Below are 20,530 nucleotides of genomic sequence, written 5' to 3' on the forward strand. Positions count from 1 at the left end.
AAATTCTTATTTTGCTGTCCACTTGTGAAGCCAGATAGTTGGCAGAAAATAAAAAGCAGTGGGTTGCATCCAGATGTAAACAATACAGACAAATGGAAACAGTGCATAAAATGTAAACAGAATTTGCAAGTTAAAGAAAGAGTGCAAATTGAAATTTATTTAGAAATGTATTACTAGTTGTTATGTTAAGATCAGCTAAAATGAATTGACATTGTGATACCTCTCTGACAAGTAATCAACTAATAAACTAAAATCAAAAGTGAAATGATATGGAAAATAACATGCACACGGTGGGTAAGATAAGATAAACTTTATTGATCCCTATAGGGGAAATCCTTTTGTCACAACACTGTAACAGTTATAGTGTCATTAAATATGAATATAAATAAAAATAGGGAGACAATTGGAAGACAAATAGAAAATAACAAAATTACATCCACATATAAATAGACAGCAGAGAGAACAACAACAGCAACAACATCAAGGACAAGAATGGACAACATTAAAGATAATGAAACTTTAGAAACATTCGGTAACCAATGAAAGGCTCACGTAGCTTTTACAAACCATGTCGCCAAAACAAATACATCTGTTGAAAAAGCCGAAGACAACGTCACTAAACTATTGCATCATGGTTACAGAACCTTGCATCAATAATCAAAAAAAAGAATAAAACGTTGCATTAATTTCTCATTCAAGTCTGTCACCGTTATGCAGTGACTGATCAAAGTGTATATTGTTCTCCTCAAATAAGTTTTTGAGCGTGTAAATGTGGAAAAGAGCGATGAAGGTTGTCAAAAAATATTGAACTTGAACGTGTAACTGTACTCTGAGCAATTCGAGCTCACGTCGGGTCTCGTGACATTCCTGCGTGTTCGATTTCGTTTGACGAAAATCAGGTCTGACCAATTAGATCACCAAGTGCGCAACAGCGAACCAACAGAGAGGCGCTGTTATGACAGGGGCGGGATCTAACGATCGGTCTGACAAACATAACAAGCGAGGGAATAATATTCGTTTGAAGAAGTTAAAGATGGCGAGGGGTTGTCGAAATTTGCGCAAAGTTGCTGAGTGCATGAAACAGTTACCGTCTGCTGCCAGTCGGGAAATTCACATCAGAAACCACAACGTAAGGTAAATATGTGATGTCGTGGAGCTAATAATTAAGAGGGAAGACTTACTACAATTTTACTTACTACTTACTACAAGAGATACTACAAGTCCTTACGTAAAATGTATCTCACTAATGTTCAACGTTGAACGGCTCACATTTTTGTTTTACATTTTCATGATTTAAAAAAAGTGACACATATGCTATCTCCAAGAGACCTGTCCTCCAATCCCCTGTCTCAGACAACAACCCTGAGAGATTGTGTGTAGTACTCCGTATTAGAGATTGTGTATAGTACTCCGTATTTATGTGCGGGCCACCTTTCAGTGTCCTCCAGTTCAACGATACCACGAAGCAATGGTTGCAAATGACCGTTTGACCAAAAGAATACTTTTAAGTCACAAAAATCTAAAATTGACACTTTCCTTAACGAAAGCAGATTTGTTGCTTTATGGAAGCTAGACAATTAGTGCATATGGGACTTTTGACCTGGGATGCCCCTTTTAGATATATTTCCTTTGTGATCTGTAGCAGAGCATTGATTGAGGTCATCACAAAACATGACATAATCTCTGGAATTTTAGTTTCTGAACTGCTTAACTTTTAAACTGACTCACTGTTTGGAAGTATCTCTCCAGCCTAATATGTTGATGCATTTGTTTAACGGGTTGCTTTTGCCAATCGGTAGCCTAATTTTAAAGGTCAGCTCTTTGTGCAGCATATGTGAAAGCAATACTTAAAACCAATTCTAATCTTATATTGTGATTCTAAGAAATCCTTTCCTTTTAATATATCTTCAATGCAGATATTTGTTATGGGATATTCAAGACTGCTCAGTTCTGAATTTGGTAGCTAAATATTGTAAAGTGTACAATATTTTCCACTCTAAAGGTCGATGTAAACTTGAAAAATAAAACTCATCAAGAAAAATGTTCAGTATTTTGCTGATCTTTAACATCACAATTCCAGGAGTCGGGCAGCATAAAAGTTAGCTTTATGTTCACTTATTACAGTAGAGCCGCACCTGCTTTGTTAAGAAATGTCAAACAAACTATCTTTACCTGAGATTTACAACTTTTTACGTAGAAGCTTGGTTGAGAATATTAGTTTTAATCCCCAGCTAACAAGTGTTATGTAAGATAAGGCCATTGGATTTAAAGATAGATCCTGGCACAATGTTTGGAGAGGTGGTAAATTGTTTGAGAGTTTCTCAAGAAGACAGGTTAGTTGTTAGAATAACACATGCTGTGGATATTGGCAGTTTAATAATCCTTTCAACAACAAATCAATGAAACTATACCCCCCATAGGTTTCCGCTTTGCTGTAAGACATTTTGCCATGCATCAACATTTCAGGCAGTTGGAAATAAGTTGGAAATAAGCTCTGTGAGGTGACCAGCAGGCTAGGAATTGAACTAGAAAATTTTGCAAACAAAAAATAGGTTTCATGGCTTTTGGCTGATGCCACGGGTTATATTAGGTGCTGTCAGTATAGATGGTTAAATCAAAATATGCCATTTAAGCTGTGTTGTACCTCTGAGCCATCCAATCCAAGGCTTTGCAGAAAAGTCTTTACAGGAGGTGGGGGGAGGTGACATCAGGGCCCCCTGCAGCCTGCCTATCAAACCCCACAGGCAGCCCCCGGCAATAGCGACAGCATCTGAAAGTTTGAAATAACCAGATGACATGGCGATTTTATACCCTTCAACAGTTCATTTCATAGATTGGACAATCTCACACTGGGCTTTAACTGTAATCACACACATATCTGTGACCAAGCATTGCAGAGAAGTATCAGTCAAATGATGCTAATTTTTGAAAATAGTCCTGTAGCATTCTGAGTTCCTCATATTCTGGCATCTGATATCAGATAATAGATGTCATTTTTAGGTAATGCCATAACTCTGGATCAACAAAGTTAAGCAAGGACAGTCAACGTATTAGAGAGGTTTACAGGGTATATTCTCAGAGTAAGGCTGGAAATACAGCTAGGGCAAGGGAACATATACCTAAAATTGAAGGGTTAAGATGAGTTTTATAATAATGATTAATGTCTGACTTTGGTTTTCTTACCCTGCTGGTGCTACTGTTCTGATCAGATACCTGCCATCTTGTGGAATCCTAATGACACGAGTGCCTCCCCTGCTGAGTACCACCATGCCGAGGCGCAGCATTGCATTGCCTGCCCGTAGCTTCTTCAACCTTGCTGATTCCTTCTCCAAGAGAAAAGAATATTCTGAGCGACGCATCATTGGGTGTGTTTGCATTCCCTTATAATATGTGTTTGTTTGGTGTTTTTGCATTTATTATGTAAACATTTTTTTCAAATCCTCCTGTGGCATTACATGCAACTTACTATGTGTGTGGTTATAACAGCTTCGAAATACAGTAACAGATATGTCACAAAAGTACTGTCTGAATATGCATTTTTTTCACTAAGAAGCTCCCCAGATTATAATTTTATTAATAGAGCCATATCCTAAAGTGAATTGTTGATGTGTCCCTTTGTGACACATTAAATGTCCTCGTGTTCGACAGATGCCATAATTACTAGATCTGCTGCTATATATAGATTAAGCAGAAGCAAGTTTCCCCCAGCTCATTGACATTTAACTGTAGTGGCAAGGAATGTGTCCATCTGCCCTCCCATTAGCTAACTCTTGGTTCAATTTATTGCTCTACCTCCTGTCTAGCATCAGATTTTGCCCCTGCTGCTTCTGTCTCCCCCCACCACACCCCCCGATGTACTTCAGACATGACTGGGTCACTTGTGATTTACAGCGCCAGACGTGTTTAGTATCATGTCACCAACACTGATGACCCTCATCCCGTCTTGACAAGCTGCCCTACATCGATGCATTGGTTCACTGAGTGCCCATTGTCACTTCCGCTCTACCCTCACCTCCTCAGGTATTCCATGCAGGAGATCTATGACGTGGTGGCCAGTGTGGAAAATTATCGCCTCTTTGTCCCCTGGTGTAAGAAGTCTGACGTGGTGTTCAAGCGAGCTGGATTTTGCAAAGCCAAACTGACTGTGGGATTTCCACCTGTGGTGGAGAACTACACCTCTCTAGTTACCACAGTGCGCCCCCACCTGGTCAAGGTATAGCTCTGGCAGCAAAGCCATGTTTCTTGAAAGCAATTTTAACAGCAAAGTTCACTAACAATGGCTACAATTGCAGTCAGTTTTGTGAATAATGTTAAATTATCACCAAATATAGAATGTCAGCCCGTTATCGATAAACCATTAAGTAATACATCATTAAATCATTCATCATCAACTGTCATTTCTGTAACTCTAGACTGTTCTATACACATTTACAGTACAATATCCTATAATATGCAATCATCACTGAGATTCTAACTTGTTTCCAACATTATCCATTCTCTTTATTATGATATTAGAACAGATGTGAATGTGTTAAATAAATAACATTTTAATGCTACTGCTGGAGTACAGACATTACTTTGGTACATGAGGAGGGATATTTACATTTTTGTTTTTTGCATGATCATGGTTTTATTAACAGCACTGGTAAAATAGGATTTATATTAAAGCCCTCATTCAATCCTTGTGGGGGTATTGTGCCAAGCATGCAGATCCAGAATAACTCCCGTTTTAGAAGAATGGAGTTTAGATCGCTCCCTCTGCATGGCCACGTTACAGCGTCTATCCCTAGGTATTTCAAGGTCGAGACGTTTTGCTATGTTTTGCTTCCCTGAAATGTACAGCTACTGGGCTGGAGGTCACCTGATTTCTTATGGTGCTCCGGTGTTCAGGGATACAGGTTCTCAGTTGTCAATTTGTTCTTGCTATATACGGTAGCCTACAGGGCATTTGAGCATATAAATTACATGCTTAGTGGCACATGGGGTCACACCTCTAATATTGTATTTCTTGCCTATGTGCAGAGGGTAGAAGATGTTGTTTTGTGTGAAAAGTGGCATTGGTGGCAACATCTGTAGGGATAGTTCCCATGGGTATGAAATGAGGGTTTGGTATTGGGGGGGAGATCAGCCCTTACCAGTAAGTTCCACAGATTAGGTTTTTTTTATAAGACTATCCTGGGTGGATCTGAAAAGCAGTCCTTCAGCAAAGGGTCTGAGTTGATGATGTGCCAGTTTTTTTAAATAATTCTTTCAATGGGTTTTGATACTGGTGAGTATCGAATGGCACATACGGTTCCCCTCTTGGGGTCCTTGTCTCTGGTGGTGGAAAGGCTGTCATCCTGAGACTTTGCAGTAAAGCGTGTTGTCAATCCAATTACTCTTATAGCCCCTATTAAGGAGTCATATTTTGAGGTTGGCGGTTTGTTTGTCGTAGTCCTTGTCTGAGCTACAATGGGCAGCAGATATGCGTGTGGTTTTTTTTTTCTGACTTAATGAACAAACACAGATTTAATCCAAACCTGCTATTTGAATGAATTGAGATTTATTGTATTGCATTTGAATTCACTAAGACAGACCTCCAATAGGATGGCATTTTTAGCAAAGAGTCATTGATTGGGCAATATTTTATAACTAAAAGTTGAAGATATATATTGACTTTAGATTTAGAACGTAAGCAAATATCACTCATTTCCAAACACAATAAGGTTATGAGATTGAAAAAAAAAAATCAATGCAATTATGCTACGAGCACAGTAGCATAATTGAGGATGGATAAACAGATTATTTTGAATATACAACAAGTTACAAGTGTTGGATGGCAAAACAAATGACGCAAACTTATTCATTTGCATATGCAGGCATCCTGCACAGATGGAAAGCTGTTCAATCACCTGGAGACAGTTTGGCGCTTTAGCCCTGGCCTCACTGGATACCCTCGTACCTGTACCGTGGATTTTTCTGTAAGTAGTAGAATGATGTCAAATGCACAATAAGATGCATCTGAAACAATAAAAAGAGAGATAAAAAATCAGTATAGTTCCTGTGTGCAGTAAGTAAAAAGTTCAGTTTTAATATCACTTTTGAAATTGTAAATACGCACATGTAAAATGTTTAAAATGTATCCCCTATTCTCCCTCCATTTCCTCCTCAGATCTCCTTTGAGTTCCGCTCCCTCCTCCACTCTCAGCTAGCTCACGTCTTCTTTGACGAGGTGGTGAAGCAGATGGTCTCTGCATTTGAACGGCGCGCCTGCAAGGTCTATGGTGCTGAGACAGCCATCCCTCGTGAGCTCATGTTCCATGAGATTCACCACACGTAGCGCCCCACCTGTGCACAACATTAAGAAGTTTAAGAAATGAAGAGACAATGTGTTTTTTCAGTGAAAACACCAGTCTTTCTCACAGCCATGACCAAGATAATTGATTCTGAAAACAGCATACTTTCTCACGCTTTGCCACTGAAGTCAATCTCAAGGCAAATTATGGCCTTGGTGCTAAATAACCAACGCAGACTGGTTTATTTTTTGTATTGTCATTTTTAATGATCTGTGTCTCACTTGGAATGTGAACCTGGGTTCACAGGCATTTGAACGTGGATCATTCAAACTAAACCGTGGACCCAAAGACATCTTTATCTCATTAAAGGTGGCTTCTCAATACTGGGCAGTACATCCTCTGGAAGCAGGTTAAGAAATGTTGCTGTTTGTGGGGAACAACATCCCTTTTCAATTAAAGACCAGATGCAATGAGAAAACATTGATGTATTGTTAAGTCACAAAAAGCTTTAACCCCTACCCTCCATGATGTGTTTTAGTTTAACCTCTTAGCTGAAACCGTTTGGCAGTAGTTCCATCGAAAACAGTACTGGCAGGATCCCCACTTTGCAAGAGTGATTTTGTCTACTTCACGTATAATTTTTTTTCTCTCAAATAACATTGTTGGTATACAACAAGTTTTAGTTTTCGTGGGAAATCCAAAGTTGAAAGACTAAGATTCTGAAAGTGTCGTAGGCAATGTGACAGATTCATGTGCAGATTTAATCTGGAAAACCCTTTTGTCAGTTAAATCTTATACATGGATCTGTAGAACACAGAGGAGCAAAAAAAAGTCTATGAAAGCTTGACCCAGAAGCACTTTCCACTGAGGCTTCCTGCAAGTGATGTCCAAGTCACTGTGTTTGTCTGAGGAAGGGAAAGGCTGTGAGATGAGTAGTGAGTCTTGCTCGGATGTGCTGTGAAGCCACACTGCTCTGATGTGCCCTGAGCCTGATCCCAGGCATTTAGTTTTACCAACACCGATCACTGCAGCTCTTAGTTTGCAGGTTAAAATGCATCATCAAAATAGGGCAGAAATTTAACAAATGTGAATTTGGCCAACAATATTTACTTCCACTCTCTTCTACCACAAAGAAACTTCCACTGTAAAGATGGTCTAAATTATTATTCAAATGTATTGAGAGGATGTGTAAGAAAAGAAAAAAATCTGTTACTAAATGTCCTAAATGTGCTGTTGAGGTTGTTGCACCTTTTCATTTTGCTTCATTTTTCTGAGGGACTGCCCATTTATGGGTGTTAGTATTTGCTCTGTGGGTCTGATCCTGAACTAATAGTTTCTCAATTATCCATCTGTTTTCTCCAGTGTGCAATAAATTAGGATTATTTGGGTTCTTTCTCAAGTCGCTATGTGAAGTGGTGAATCTGCTGTCAATGTGAGAGCCCAGCTTGCTGGGCGATGTTCAGGTTACACACCTTGACCTGTCCTGTATGACAGTGTACTGTTTCAATGAGCATTTGAAGCATCTTTTTTTTCAAAACAACTCTTGCACAGTGCCTTTGGCCTACTGGCAGCATATTTATCAATATTTTAAAAATCTAACATATTTATTTTGTAGTTTAAGGACAAATGTAAATATCACATGTTAACCTTGCTTGAAAAGAAATGTAAGTTGAAGTTAATGTATTTGTCATGGAATGTGAAGTTTTGTGAAAATGCATAATGTATGAATGCATGATTATAAACTATTTTTTCTACAAGTGTGTATTGTGTGTGTATATGTGTCAATACTGTGGCCAAGTGGCTCCTGAACAGAAATAGGGTCATCATGTGAGCAGTAAGAATAGAACTGGTATGAAGCCTCAAGGTGCAACAGCTGGCAAAGGGCAAAGATTATTTGAACTCTGGAGGTCTATAGTATTTCCTTATTCCAACAAAGAGGAACACATGGTACAACCAAAACATTTCTTAAATGACTCAGAATTTCCTATAACTCAGTTTGTTGAGTCGTGATCTCTGCATGGGAGTGCTGTCTTTGAAAGAATTGAGATGCAACGGAAGGAATTTTCCACTCCACCAAATCAGTGAATGAACTGAACAGGTGTAGGCAACCTGTGACAACAGCTGTTTCTGAGCTCAATAATACATTTTGCTTAACAAAAGACATACCCTTCTGTAATTGATTAGATTTAGACTGTGAAACAGGTATCAAAATGTTGTACAGAACAAAAAAGGCATGTTGCCATTTCTGTAACTAAACAAAACTGAGTGACCCACACTTTGGAGTGGTTACATTTATTAAATTCAATTGTCTACATTTTATAAAACAGAAGCCATGGATCACTTATTTTGCATGGATCAGTAAATAAACTTACTGCATCTAAAATAATTTGTGAATAATTGAGGTTGATGCCTAACAAGGTTAATGATTAACGGCGCAAAGGACACAATACTTTCCATTTAACTCAGTAGCTCGAGCCTGACTCCGTTATTTGTGCCCCACTTTACCTTGCTGATTCCTCCTACTGCTTACGACCAATGGTTAGCCAGAAGGGGGGGATTATGTTTAATGTCTGCACAATGCAAAAAAAAAAAAAGAAAATTAAATCAACATTATCCTGTGCAGAATTCTTTACACGAGCCCTGGTGACTCACCAAGTAAGACTTGGTTATTTAGGCATTTGATGTTTTAACCATAGGGGCAGGACAAGTGGCAACTTTTTTATTCCCCAATAAGCACAGAAATAAGAGACTTCATTGAAGTAACAGGAAAAGTTCAAAGTTCTGTATGAAAATTTGTTTTAATTAAATCAAATGACAACTTTTTTCACCTCTCTTTGCTGGGCAAAACTATGACAGATACATATATAAAAAATGAAATAAGACAATGACAAATAGAAAAGGACATGCTTAGTCAAGTATATCCTCTTCAAGCACTGCTGCTCTCTGCAAGAACACAGATCATCAATATATGTGTAAGTTAATATAATGATTTTATACCACTTTTAGAACAGTATCGCCTCTTACATATGCCAAAAAGGCTTTAACCCAGATACATTATGAACTATGGGATTTGTGCATATGCCGATGGTTCATTAACTGGAGTTGAACAGATGGTCCAGCAGGAGGTGGTGGGGTTGTAACTTGGCATGGGGGGCTTCTTTCTCAGTGTCTGAACAGACTGAATGGGATCAAGCAGTCAGGGAATGCTGGCTCCTCCACAGAGGCAGAATCAGGTGAAGTGGTGGAGTAAACCATCTGCAGAGCTAATGCTTTCAGTCAGTGCAAGCAGAGGTTGATGGAAACTGGTGCAGATTCCTGGAGGGCTCATTAGTTCCTCAGCACCTCTCTGCCATTAAGTCTCTTAAGCAAGTCTTGAGGGCTGGCTTAGAAACCCATACCACCTCCCATACCGCCCATTCCACCCATACCACCCATACCACCCATGCCTCCTGGCATCTCCTTCTCCTCCTTGGGAATCTCTGTGACAACAGCCTCAGCAGTGGACAATAGTGAAGCCACGCCTGCAGCGTCAAGCAGAGCAGTCCTCACCACCTGCAAAGGGATACAGAGGTAAATCACAAATCCTGGTATCTAAACCACAAGACAACCCAAGGGTGGTGGTAGGGTGGTGAATTGTATGACGACTTCCGCACAAGCTAGGGTTAGGTTGGCTGGTTTCTTTCGACAGGCCCAGAGACAAACATGATCATACTCTTTCATTCACAATCGAAGTTTGGATTTGTAAGCTTAAATAATTCCAGTATCTTGGCTCATAAATTTGGCTTCAAAAATATCTGAAAAATTATTAAAATTACAAACTATTGCTCTTTGGGGTACAAGAGTCAAAAAAAGCATCACCTTTTCATATAATGTTGCGTTGTGAAAAAAACAATGTTCACATAAGTGGGACAAAGAAGTAAACTAAAAATTAAATACCCTCATAGGTTGATTACAGGTTTAAAAAAAGAACTTATTTCTGCTTTATCTGAAATATATATACAAATACACCTTTGGCATATACTGATATTTAGTAGTAATAGAATTGTGTATTGTGGATTTTCTGTCCAGTTAAATCTCGCTTTAAGGTATGTAATTCCTTTACCACTACAAGAAATACAAACAGTAAAACAATTTAAAGTAATTTTCACCCACCCTCCCAAAAAACACATTCCCTGAAGTTACTTTTGAGGAACTCATGCCATGACTAATTTTTGCAATTTGTGAACTTCAGTTTTAAAAAGGTTGGGAAGAAACTACCTAAAAAAATGCTGTATTCATAATTAAACAGGGACATCAGTGATGCTATTTTTCCCTTTAATAAACTTTGAAGGATATGGAATTAAAATGTCCTCTCATGTAGCTGTGGATTCAATAGTGTTTCTGTACTGGATGACATGGTGCCTCATACCAACAGGTAACATATTAAATAGCAATCTTAAAAACCGGACATGTACCACTTTGTCCTTTTCATATTGCAACAATGCTTTTCACAACATCTTTAGGATCTGACTGTTCCTGCGGTTTGTGTTACAAGCATCTATATACCATGCAAGGTTAATTAAAATTACTGAGTTGGTGTAGAGTAGTGAAGTGGACCTCCAAGCAAGTTCAAGGTGGTAATTAAAAGTCCAGGATAAGAGGCTCTGATGTTGTTCTATACCTTGGTGGGGTCGATGATGCCCTTCTCCACCATGTTGACATACTCTCCCAGCATGGCATCATAACCGACCTCTGCTGGTCCCTGTAGGATTTTTTCAACAACTAGGGACCCCTCCACACCTGCATTCTTAGCAATTGTCATGGCTGGTATACGGAGCGCTCGCTTGATGATTTCTACCCCTGTGTGGAACAATTTCTGTCAGATGTATACACTGGTGAACATTTCCTTACACTTGCAAGAATAGTTAACGTCTTATGTCATAGCTAATGCTCTGACTTGTAAGACTGATTATCGTCTTTCAAAATACAATGAATTTATATTATGGCATGTTGGTGTTTATTCTGGCATCCTTTACTAACCAATCTTCTGGTCAGCATTGGCAGGTTCAAGTGCATCCAGGGAAGGGATGCAGCGCAGCAGGGCACAGCCTCCACCTGGTACGATGCCCTCCTCCACTGCTGCACGTGTGGCATTCAGGGCGTCAGTCACACGATCCTTCTTCTCATTCACCTCCACATCACTTGTGCCTCCAATCTGAACCGCAACAAGTAGAACTTTCCTGTAAAAATGTACATTGACAATGGCGGGCACAAGCAACTCTACCTTCAGCACGGCCACTCCATCGGACAGCTTGGCCAGTCTCTCATTGAACTTCTCCCTCTCATAGTCACTAGTGGTGTTCTCCAGCTGCTCAGTGATTTCTGCCAGTCGTTTCTCAATTTCAACTGGGCTGCCGGCTCCTTTCAACAGCAAGGTGTCATCTTTGGTCACCTGTACCTCGCCAATCTTGCCAAAGTCATGAGCCTGGATATCTTCAAGAGCCAGGGTCAGAGCCTCATCACCAAACACCTGGTGATAAAATGACAACACAATTTGTCTAAATCTCCTTTGCCTATCAAATATTTGACTACTGCTATAGTTAGTTGTATAATTGTAAATTCAATTTATTGGGAATAAAACACAACTTACAGTGCCTCCAGTGGCAATGGCCATATCTTTCAGCTGATTCTTCCTGTTGTCTCCAAAGCCGGGAGCTTTGACAGCAACCACCTGTAACCCAACCTTTAGCCTGCAAGTTAGCATTATAGGTTACTACCTAGTATATTTATCTTTTCCTAAATGGCCGACATATGTGCTATCATTAAAGTTACTTGTGTAGGTCAGGAAGGATACCTGTTGAGAACCAAGGTGCTGAGGGCCTCTCCATCCACATCCTCAGCAACAATGACCAGCGGTTTGCGGTGCTGGTTGGCGATTTCCAGAGCTGGAACGATGCTCTGGACACTTGAGATCTTCTTTTCACTCAGCAGGACATAGGCATCCTGAAACTCACATTTCTGACCTACAGGAGAAAATAAAGAATTGAAGTCAGCTGAACATCCAGCATTATATAACTTTAATAGCACCTCAAACATGTTTGTGCAGCCTTACCCTTAGCTGTGTTGATAAAATATGGGGAGATGTAACCACGGTCAAACTTCATACCCTCAATTATCTCAAGTTCATCATGCAGAGTTTTTCCATCCTGTGGAAAATAAACAGTTGCTGTGTAAGTTTGCAGATCAGAAAATGAGAAATCGTCTACATGTCAGTGAAATTTTGCCCGAGACCTTAACAGTGATGACTCCTTTCCGTCCAACTTTCTTCATGGCATTGGATATGATGTTGCCAACCTCGGTGTCACCATTGGCTGAAATGGTAGCCACCTGTGACCAAGGGACAAAAGGTCAAATGCAATATATTCCATTGATTGTTGTAAATGTTGGATACTTGGGAAAAAAAAAACTAACAAGCTCTTTGTTACATACTTGTGCAATCTCCTCGGGGGTGGTGACTGGCTTAGAGAGGTTCTTTAGCTCATTCATAACAGCTTCTACAGCCATCATGACACCACGGCGGATTTCTACAGGGTTGGCCCCTTTGCTTATTGTGTCAAAGCCCTCTTTGGCAATGGCACGTGCCAGTACTGTGGCAGTTGTGGTACCGTCACCAGCCTCCTCGTTGGTGTTGTTGGCAACATCCTGCACCAATTTGGCGCCAATGTTCTTGTACTTATCCTTCAGGTCTATGCTTTTGGCTACTGTAACACCGTCCTTGGTGACTTTTGGGCTACCCCAGCTCTGCTCAATGATGACAGTGCGTCCCTGGAAATTACACATATGGTTGACATTAGGGAGTTAAATTCATGAAGCCAGTGAAGTCCTACCAAGTTGTTCTGGAAGCAATCTGTTCCAGGTTCTTCAATCATAACTTGGGCTCCCGATCCATCTTCCACCACTTTCATCTTTAACTGACCCTGTTTCTTTACTGAATCCTTACAGTTAAAAGCAAAGTCTTTGACAATATTAAGTATAGTTAAGATGTTACATATTGCAATAATGTCAACATTAAAGTCAGTTAATGTCAGTTTTGATAATATGTGTTTTAAATCCCTGTTTAATTTAATAGATGTCTCCATGTATACCACTCGGGGGCGCTCAAGTACCACTAATAGTGGTTGTTACAGTTTCAGGACTATTGTTCATAATGTCTGTTACTTGGTTCAAGTACTTGAAGTGGGAGGAATAAAAGCTGCCTGGGGGTGGGGTTGAGTCTTCTTTTTTTATTGAAATCATTAAATCCACACATCTGATCTGATATGATTGTTTCCATTGAAAAAGCCTCCTGAACATAAGTATTTAGTCTTTGGGACGATGGGATTTCATAGTGTGATAAGTGTATAGGAGCTTGTTAAATACTACCTACTACACCAAGAGGATGGGGCAAGAATGAAAACAAGTTTAATCTGAGGGGAGCACAACACAATGACTTAAAATCATTTGCTTTGGATATTATTTTATCTGTAGGAGCAAACAATTCATAAATAATGCCAATACCTTTGGACCCATTGTGACAGCCACAGTATCAGCCAGTAGATCCACTCCCTGCAACATGAGGGCACGGGCATCTGCTCCAAACTTCACATCCTTGGCATATCCACGTGTGAGGTGGGGAGCTAGTGCCCGGCACACAGGCCTCACCTGCTTCATGACTGTGGGTAGACGAAACATGTCTATAGAAAGACAGAAGAGAGGGATATTAAAGCATCAACACTCACACCATTGGGCAATATTACCCCCCCCCCCCCCCTTCACAGAAGACCCATGTTACCAAGGATAATTCTGCAAGAATAGTCACTGATGTGACACGTCGAACAGGAATTAATTAAACTACCCTAATTTGCCAGTGAATGCATTAGAATCAAATAATATGAGCTGTATTTTACATCGCAGATCAAAGTGCAAAACTGGTTATGAATTTCACATGTTTCTAAAATAAAAGCCTTCATTCCAGTCGCGAGATTCAAAGACGTCACCAATGTTTAATACGTGCAGCCATATTTTCTTTTTTTCCCTCAAGAAAAATACTCCAATTCTCATTAAAATGATCACGTAGCTAGTTTAACATTATCTGGACGGTTGATAGTATAACCGATTCAGTCGTTGTTAACCCCACGTGTCCTCAGCAGGTCATTCTTCACAAGGTCAAATTTGTACAGGCAGTGGTGAACTGCCTCCACATCTTCACCATACGTTTCCCTCAGGAACCACCCAAAACTCGTGTAATTGAAGGCCAGCCGTCATTAATAACATACATCCAATAGCAATAGCTAAGAGAACACGGAGTAAAGGCAAGTCGTTCGATGTTCTACACTGAGGCATATGCAACCCCCCGCTTGAATAGAAACATCGGGATATAATGACATTTTAAACATAACGATGTTGGAGTCTGTCGTGACACACCGGTGTCCTTGTACGTAAGAAGTGACATGTGTTAGCAAGAGAAGATAGGAGCTAGCTCAGAAAATAATGAATTAGTTCACTTCATGTCTACAGCGAACACGCTGTCTTAAAAGACAATAAATACCAGTTCCTAAGACTTTTTGAATGAAAGGCCGGTACTTACTGGCGAGATGACAGAATTGTAGCAGCGGCAAGGTACGTCTGCCAGGCGGGATGATATAACGACACAGGGTGAAGCTCTAGGAGATGGAAATGCACATGGCCTATTACATCCGGGTAAGTTGCCGGCAAGCCCCAAAATCTGAATAACAAAGTTTAGGGCCTGTTTCTGGCCAAGTGAAACGTTTCAGTCGACAAATAAATATTTTGAAATGATCATAAATATATGTATGCCACAGATCTATGATATATGTGTAAACAGTGATACAGAATTTTGTAAATGTGTTCGTTATTTTGATAATGCTCGTTCCCGGACCCATGGTTCCAGAATTTTCTTGAGCCCTATTGGAGGAAAAAAAATAAGGTCAAAGTTGAAATTGTGCAATATTGCTAAATGAATGTACAAGATAAAGAAACAAAATTAAGGTTTTAAATAAACATGTACATGATGATAACCATGAAACACTGAAACACTCATGGCAACGTACACAAACGGTTTGTCGCGCTTTGTATGGGGAGTTCTGGAGTTTTCTATGACACTGTAAAGTCTGGTTAAAGAAGAGCGCATGCGCAGCGCCGTTCTGGACGTTTCTACACGTGTAGCGATTCTCCTTCAGTCTGTCAGTCCAGCGCTCTCAAGAAGTAGAGGTGCAGATCCACGCCGACTCCTTCCCTGAACACGTCAGATATGGTAAGACAGTGTCAGTAACTAGCTGGCCTCACAGGAGAAACCAGATTTAAAGCAACTGGGGTGTGAGTTCAAATACACCGGTTATGGCTAGCATCTGTGGAGTAAGATATCATTAGCTGCTAACGTAATGTTAGCTTCCTACATCAGTCATCCACAAGGTCAAACAACCGAGTAGCCAGGTGAGATTTTGCACTTCAATCGTGATCAATGATGGATGGTTTATAGACTGCTAATTTGGCAGATGAGTGGATGATCCGGGAGCTGACAAATCAATTGCAAGTTAAGTGTTTATCTAAGTCTGATTTTGGGATTCATCACTGCCGTCGCAACACGTTGGAGAATGAATGAGGGAAGGAAGGAAGGACTTAAGAACACGTAACTGTATTCGTTGATAGTTGTTACGATACTTATCGTTTACCCCTTTGGGAAGAAGAATAACTAAGGCGTTCGTTTCAGCTACTTCCTGCAGATGCTACGTATATGTACTCATTACCCTTTTCATCTAAAGTAAGAATCAACAAAGATCCAGTACACGTGGAGTGACTGTGGGGGAAAAAAACTCGTGGAATCCAGTTGATTGTTGTACTTCTTAGTTTTGGCCTCGACACGAGTAACATTATCAGACACAAGAAACATATTCCCAATGCGGGGTTTTCATTAATCATTTACACGCTATATAAGTTATAATTTAACTGTGTCACCAAAAGCATCCTCTAATCTGAAGTGAGTGACAGACAATAGTGAAATTTAGGCACCCATCCACATGTTAATTTTTCCAACTGAAAAATACACAATTGAGTCACTGTGACAGTGAAGTAATTTGTTCAGTGCCAGATTTTTAGTGTTTTTCCTCCATTGACATGTAACATTCTGCTCTATTTGACTATTTTGTTTCACTGAGTTGTGAACCTTTGTTTTTAGTTTACTCTAAAAGGCCTTAATACAAATTTCTATGCTGTCATTAATCATATCACATTCTGCTTTAACATCTCCCAGGACCTCATCGAATGCTTTTTTTTTAACCAGCCTTGAACGTTATCTCATCATGGCAAAAGCCTGGAGGACATATCTTCCCCCATCATGTCTGTTATTCTAGTGCAAACCTTCACTTGGACTCAAAAAGCAACTCCATAAATGGTTGTGTTTTAATACTTTTCATTTTTTAAACCACATATCAAACAAAGCAACACAGACATAACAGACACTAGAATAATTTCCAGAGAAATAAATATCATAGAAAGGCAAACTGCACCAGATGTAATTGCTTGATCATTGCTCCATATGCAATTTCTACACAATTCCTAAACTGAAACTTCACCAAAACTTTTACAGAAGTATTGGATTTTTCAATGAGAGTGCCCTTATACATTCTTAGAAAATATATTAGTAACAAGTCCAATTTTAGTTTCAGATCAATTCCTTCCTTGCATGCTCCTCGATCTGGTTATATACTGACATTGGCCTTGCAAGGCAGGCACTATGCATAAAATTATGCAAACTTAATGAAAGTTCAACAGACACTTTTGAAAACAGCCCGTTGCCTGGAGATAGAATGCAGATACCTCACCTCCTGGCCTGACAACAAACTGGAACCTGTCCTTCCCTCCACCAATCCACTCCCAAACAACCTTCACACAAGGTCACTTGCATCAGCGACTGTCATACATCAATCTAAAGCCTTGCAGAACTGCCCTCCTTTCATTGCAGCCAACAAATGTGCACTTATTAGCCACCATGAGGAAATGCTGACTTCCATTAAAGTCAAGGCTGTGAAGGGGGCTGCTCATTCAATAGAAGCACAGTTACCTTACTTGGCTTCCCCAACCTTGTGTTCCTCATCCCCCCTCCCTTTTTAGACAAGCACACTGATTATTCATTCTTGTTTTGTAACTTATTTATTTCTGTTAAACTTTAACTGACATCTAACTTGACCATTTTCATGTAATTTAGAATTTAATTGGCATGTCTGTTGCAAAACCAAGCTTTTGATGGTGGGTGTTGCAAAATGCTCAAGTCAGTGGGTCAGGGTTCAAAGGGTCACTCGTGCTCTGACTCAAGAGAGTCCCCTGTTGGGTGTACAGGGTTATAACAAGTATGTAGGATTTATTCTGTGATGCCCCATACTATTATGCTGATGTTATGTGCTCTTTTTTTGAAATCAATAATCACTCACAGGCCTTCAGAAAATTCCTGCCACTGTTTGACCGTGTACTGGTGGAGCGCCTCACAGCTGAGACGGTGACGAAGGGGGGCATAATGCTACCAGAGAAGTCACAGGGGAAAGTGCTGCAGGCCACAGTTGTGGCAGTTGGACCTGGCAATGTCAATCAGGTCAATACCGAAAATGCAGTCTGCTATTCGTGCATTTATCAGAATACAACCAGCAAACAGTCCTTGAACACCTCTGAGTAATATTTTCTTCAACACTCCAGAAAGGAAATTTATTACCAGTCAGTGTGAAGGTTGGAGAGAAGGTCCTGCTACCAGAGTATGGGGGAACAAAGGTGGTTCTGGATGACAAGGTGAAATACATTGTGATTTTTGAAGGAGCCCTTTTCAATGATTATTGCTTTTTCGCAGTTTTAATTCTTGTCTTCTTCTGTCCTCTAGGACTATTTCCTGTTCAGAGATGGTGATATCCTTGGTAAATACATGGAATAAGTCGTCTTTTTTTCCCATTCAACAACATGTAAATTCCCTGTCATCCCGTGAGAGAAGAATTAAGTTGCCTCATGTCTGTTTTCTTTTTCTATATTATTGCAACTGTAAATAATTCTAATCCCATTTTGTTACAATAATAAAGATGAACCATTTTTGTCTCATAAAACTGTGTCTTAAAATGGTTGGTGGGTAGTGGAGGCACTGGCTACATAGATAAGATTATCTTGTCAGGAAAGATTCTGAAGCTTTAACCTTATCTCACCTTCCTGTGGTCATTGTTCCTGGGATTTAAGGGTTAAAGTTAAAAGTAGTGACAATGAACTTCACTAATAGAAACAGAAATGACATGGTTAGGTCAAGTTCAAGATTAGGGGCAAATAAAACCTCCTTCAGCTGCATTAATCTTTCTAATTTAATTAGAGTACAGCTTGAACTATGTTATAAAGGGTAGAGGGTAAATTGAATCAAGATGTGAACTATAATAGACCTTAAATGTAAATGTTGAGAAGAGCATTATTTCACATATTTGTTCAGAAAGACACCAACTTTATTTTAGAATAAATGTTTTCATCTTATTAGATTTATTTTTGTCACAGAAACATTGCCTGGGCCAGCTATTGCAACTTCAGAAGAAATACTTACTGTATGAATGGTTACCTGTACTCTTCTTGTTATCAAGGCAAGAAAAGATTATACAAAAACTGAAGTACAGGCATATGAAGTATATTAGAAAAAATAAAGGTCAGACTATTGGATTTTCATGTTCAGGAAGTAGGAGACATAATAAATATGCAATTATTTTGGTGCTACATCAATTTGCAGGAGTTCATTCATCAAAATGCACACATATTTGTAAATATTCAGTATGAGTAAAACTAATTGTCTCTTTGTAAGTAGTGGGGGCTTTAGTTCAATGACTGCTGACCAGAAGACAAATTGTTGACCAGGAGTCCACACAACAGGAGAGTGTCTTTGAAATGTAAATGAAGAATAAAGAATCCGCTCCTGTTCCGTGTTAAGACTTGAACAACAAACAGAGCAGTCTACATGTGATAAATTATTAAAAATAGCTGCCCCTGAGCAGGCTAAAATGAAACCTGCCACAGATCCACATTTCAATTCTGTCTTTTAATAGAATGTCATAGTGAAAGACGGGCTATTTTTATGTTTACTTTTGAGTGTTAAGATCTGCATAATCAAAATGTTGGCTTTAGCAATTCACTGTGCTACATGCAATTATAAATGTATCATTTTAGAAGCGATTACAGACAAGAGGTACTCTTTATAACAATTCAGATATCTCAAAAGAAAATCATTATTGTTATGATCTTTTTCACAAGGTTAAAATGTGCCTCTAATCTCAAGAGAGAAGAAAAAAAGGAGGAAATCAACATCACATGTACATTCAAAGGGTTATTTTGACCAAGGCAACTGTTTTAAATTTTGGCACTATGTGGTTGGGACTCAAGAAAGCTTCATTAAGATGTGTTATTACAATGTGTAAAACTTAATAATGATGAACACATCATTATTATTTTATTATATAATCAATATATTTAAATTTATTTTTACATGTTTGCACTATTCATCAAATCTGTAATTCAAAGAATGTAAATTTGTAATATAAATGTGTCTTTCAAGCTCTTATATTTTAATGATGAATCTTATTTTAATAAAATAGCAGATAGACATGGGACATATATTCGAGATGCTGATGACTAGCTACTGATAAATATTTCCAGGGAACCAAATCAACATGTTAAGAATGTGATTTAAAAATAGTGCAACTACATAATTTAATTATCAATACTATGTTGCTATACCTAATACACTTTAGAAAAACAATAAGATAAGAAGACCTTGTGAAAAGGCATCCCCAATGAGTTTTTGAGCTACCCAGGATATACATAACACTATTATTGATAACTGTTTACTGGAATGCAATTGCTGTATTTAGTAACGTAATTTTTCTGAAGTCAAGAATAAAGAAGTAATAAACCCCATAAATCAATGCTTTAATGTATCCTGAATTTCATGAGTTTTTCGCTTTGTATTCAAGAATATATTCGCCCCTATAACTTATTTCTGTATAGATTTTTCTGTATAGATTTAAAAAATATATATTTTTAATTCTTTAAAGGATGTTTTTCATAAAAAGTGTGTCATTGATTTATTCACGGCCTTTTTGAATAAACGAAACAACAAAAGTAAACAGAAAAATGAATATTGACAGGGAACGTTTTGCGTTTTTTGTTGAAAACCGACGCATAAAATTGTTTTAAAGACAGAGTGCATTTGGCAC

At 39.0% G+C, this 20,530-nt stretch overlaps 3 protein-coding genes across 4 annotated transcripts; 2 read left to right on the plus strand and 1 right to left on the minus strand.

Annotated features, from left to right (window-relative positions):
• Nucleotides 1–974: 974 nt before the first annotated feature.
• Nucleotides 975–8,037, plus strand: coq10b (coenzyme Q10B). 2 transcript variants are annotated; one of them, XM_086144815.1, is made up of 5 exons: nucleotides 975–1,134; nucleotides 3,210–3,365; nucleotides 4,021–4,213; nucleotides 5,859–5,960; nucleotides 6,152–8,037. In XM_086144815.1, the coding sequence occupies exons 1-5, from the start codon at nucleotides 1,034–1,036 to the stop codon at nucleotides 6,317–6,319; spliced, it is 720 nt and encodes a 239-aa protein (XP_086000941.1). In that variant the 5' UTR covers nucleotides 975–1,033; the 3' UTR covers nucleotides 6,320–8,037. The 2 variants fall into 2 exon arrangements, with proteins under 2 accessions (XP_086000941.1, XP_086000942.1); XM_086144816.1 differs by having other exon boundaries at nucleotides 1,000–1,129.
• Nucleotides 8,038–9,054: 1,017 nt separating this feature from the next.
• hspd1 (heat shock 60 protein 1) lies at nucleotides 9,055–15,010 on the minus strand. Its single transcript, XM_086144814.1, has 11 exons — nucleotides 14,881–15,010; nucleotides 13,812–13,987; nucleotides 12,744–13,079; nucleotides 12,546–12,641; nucleotides 12,367–12,460; nucleotides 12,109–12,277; nucleotides 11,905–12,004; nucleotides 11,539–11,784; nucleotides 11,295–11,469; nucleotides 10,936–11,114; nucleotides 9,055–9,827 (listed from the first exon to the last, which is right to left on the minus strand). The coding sequence occupies exons 2-11, from the start codon at nucleotides 13,983–13,985 to the stop codon at nucleotides 9,660–9,662; spliced, it is 1,737 nt and encodes a 578-aa protein (XP_086000940.1). The 5' UTR covers nucleotides 13,986–13,987; nucleotides 14,881–15,010; the 3' UTR covers nucleotides 9,055–9,659.
• Nucleotides 15,011–15,444: 434 nt separating this feature from the next.
• hspe1 (heat shock 10 protein 1) lies at nucleotides 15,445–20,235 on the plus strand. Its single transcript, XM_086144817.1, has 4 exons — nucleotides 15,445–15,567; nucleotides 17,743–17,898; nucleotides 18,000–18,089; nucleotides 18,178–20,235. The coding sequence occupies exons 1-4, from the start codon at nucleotides 15,565–15,567 to the stop codon at nucleotides 18,226–18,228; spliced, it is 300 nt and encodes a 99-aa protein (XP_086000943.1). The 5' UTR covers nucleotides 15,445–15,564; the 3' UTR covers nucleotides 18,229–20,235.
• The last annotated feature ends 295 nt before the right edge of the window (nucleotides 20,236–20,530 follow it).

The sequence above is a fragment of the Fistularia commersonii genome, chromosome 4 (genome assembly GCF_037954325.1).
Source record: "Fistularia commersonii isolate RoL2024-O1a breed Wild chromosome 4, RoL_Fcom_v1.0, whole genome shotgun sequence".
Classification (NCBI taxonomy): Eukaryota; Metazoa; Chordata; class Actinopteri; order Syngnathiformes; family Fistulariidae; genus Fistularia; species Fistularia commersonii.

Bases quoted from the DNA above. Each gene is read 5' to 3' on its own strand.
- coq10b (XM_086144815.1), top strand. From the start codon at position 1,034: ATGGCGAGGGGTTGTCGAAATTTGCGCAAAGTTGCTGAGTGCATGAAA. The intron at 1,135-3,209 runs GTAAATATGTGA...TGTTCTGATCAG, and splicing joins ATCAGAAACCACAACGTAAG to ATACCTGCCATCTTGTGGAA. The intron at 4,214-5,858 runs GTATAGCTCTGG...TTGCATATGCAG, and splicing joins TGCGCCCCCACCTGGTCAAG to GCATCCTGCACAGATGGAAA.
- hspd1 (XM_086144814.1), bottom strand. From the start codon at position 13,985: ATGTTTCGTCTACCCACAGTCATGAAGCAGGTGAGGCCTGTGTGCCGG. The intron at 12,642-12,743 runs GTATGTAACAAA...CCTTGGTCACAG, and splicing joins CCCCCGAGGAGATTGCACAA to GTGGCTACCATTTCAGCCAA. The intron at 9,828-10,935 runs GTATAGAACAAC...ATCCCTTTGCAG, and splicing joins GCATCATCGACCCCACCAAG to GTGGTGAGGACTGCTCTGCT.
- hspe1 (XM_086144817.1), top strand. The intron at 17,899-17,999 runs GTCAATACCGAA...TCAACACTCCAG, and splicing joins GACCTGGCAATGTCAATCAG to AAAGGAAATTTATTACCAGT. The intron at 18,090-18,177 runs GTGAAATACATT...TCTGTCCTCTAG, and splicing joins AGGTGGTTCTGGATGACAAG to GACTATTTCCTGTTCAGAGA.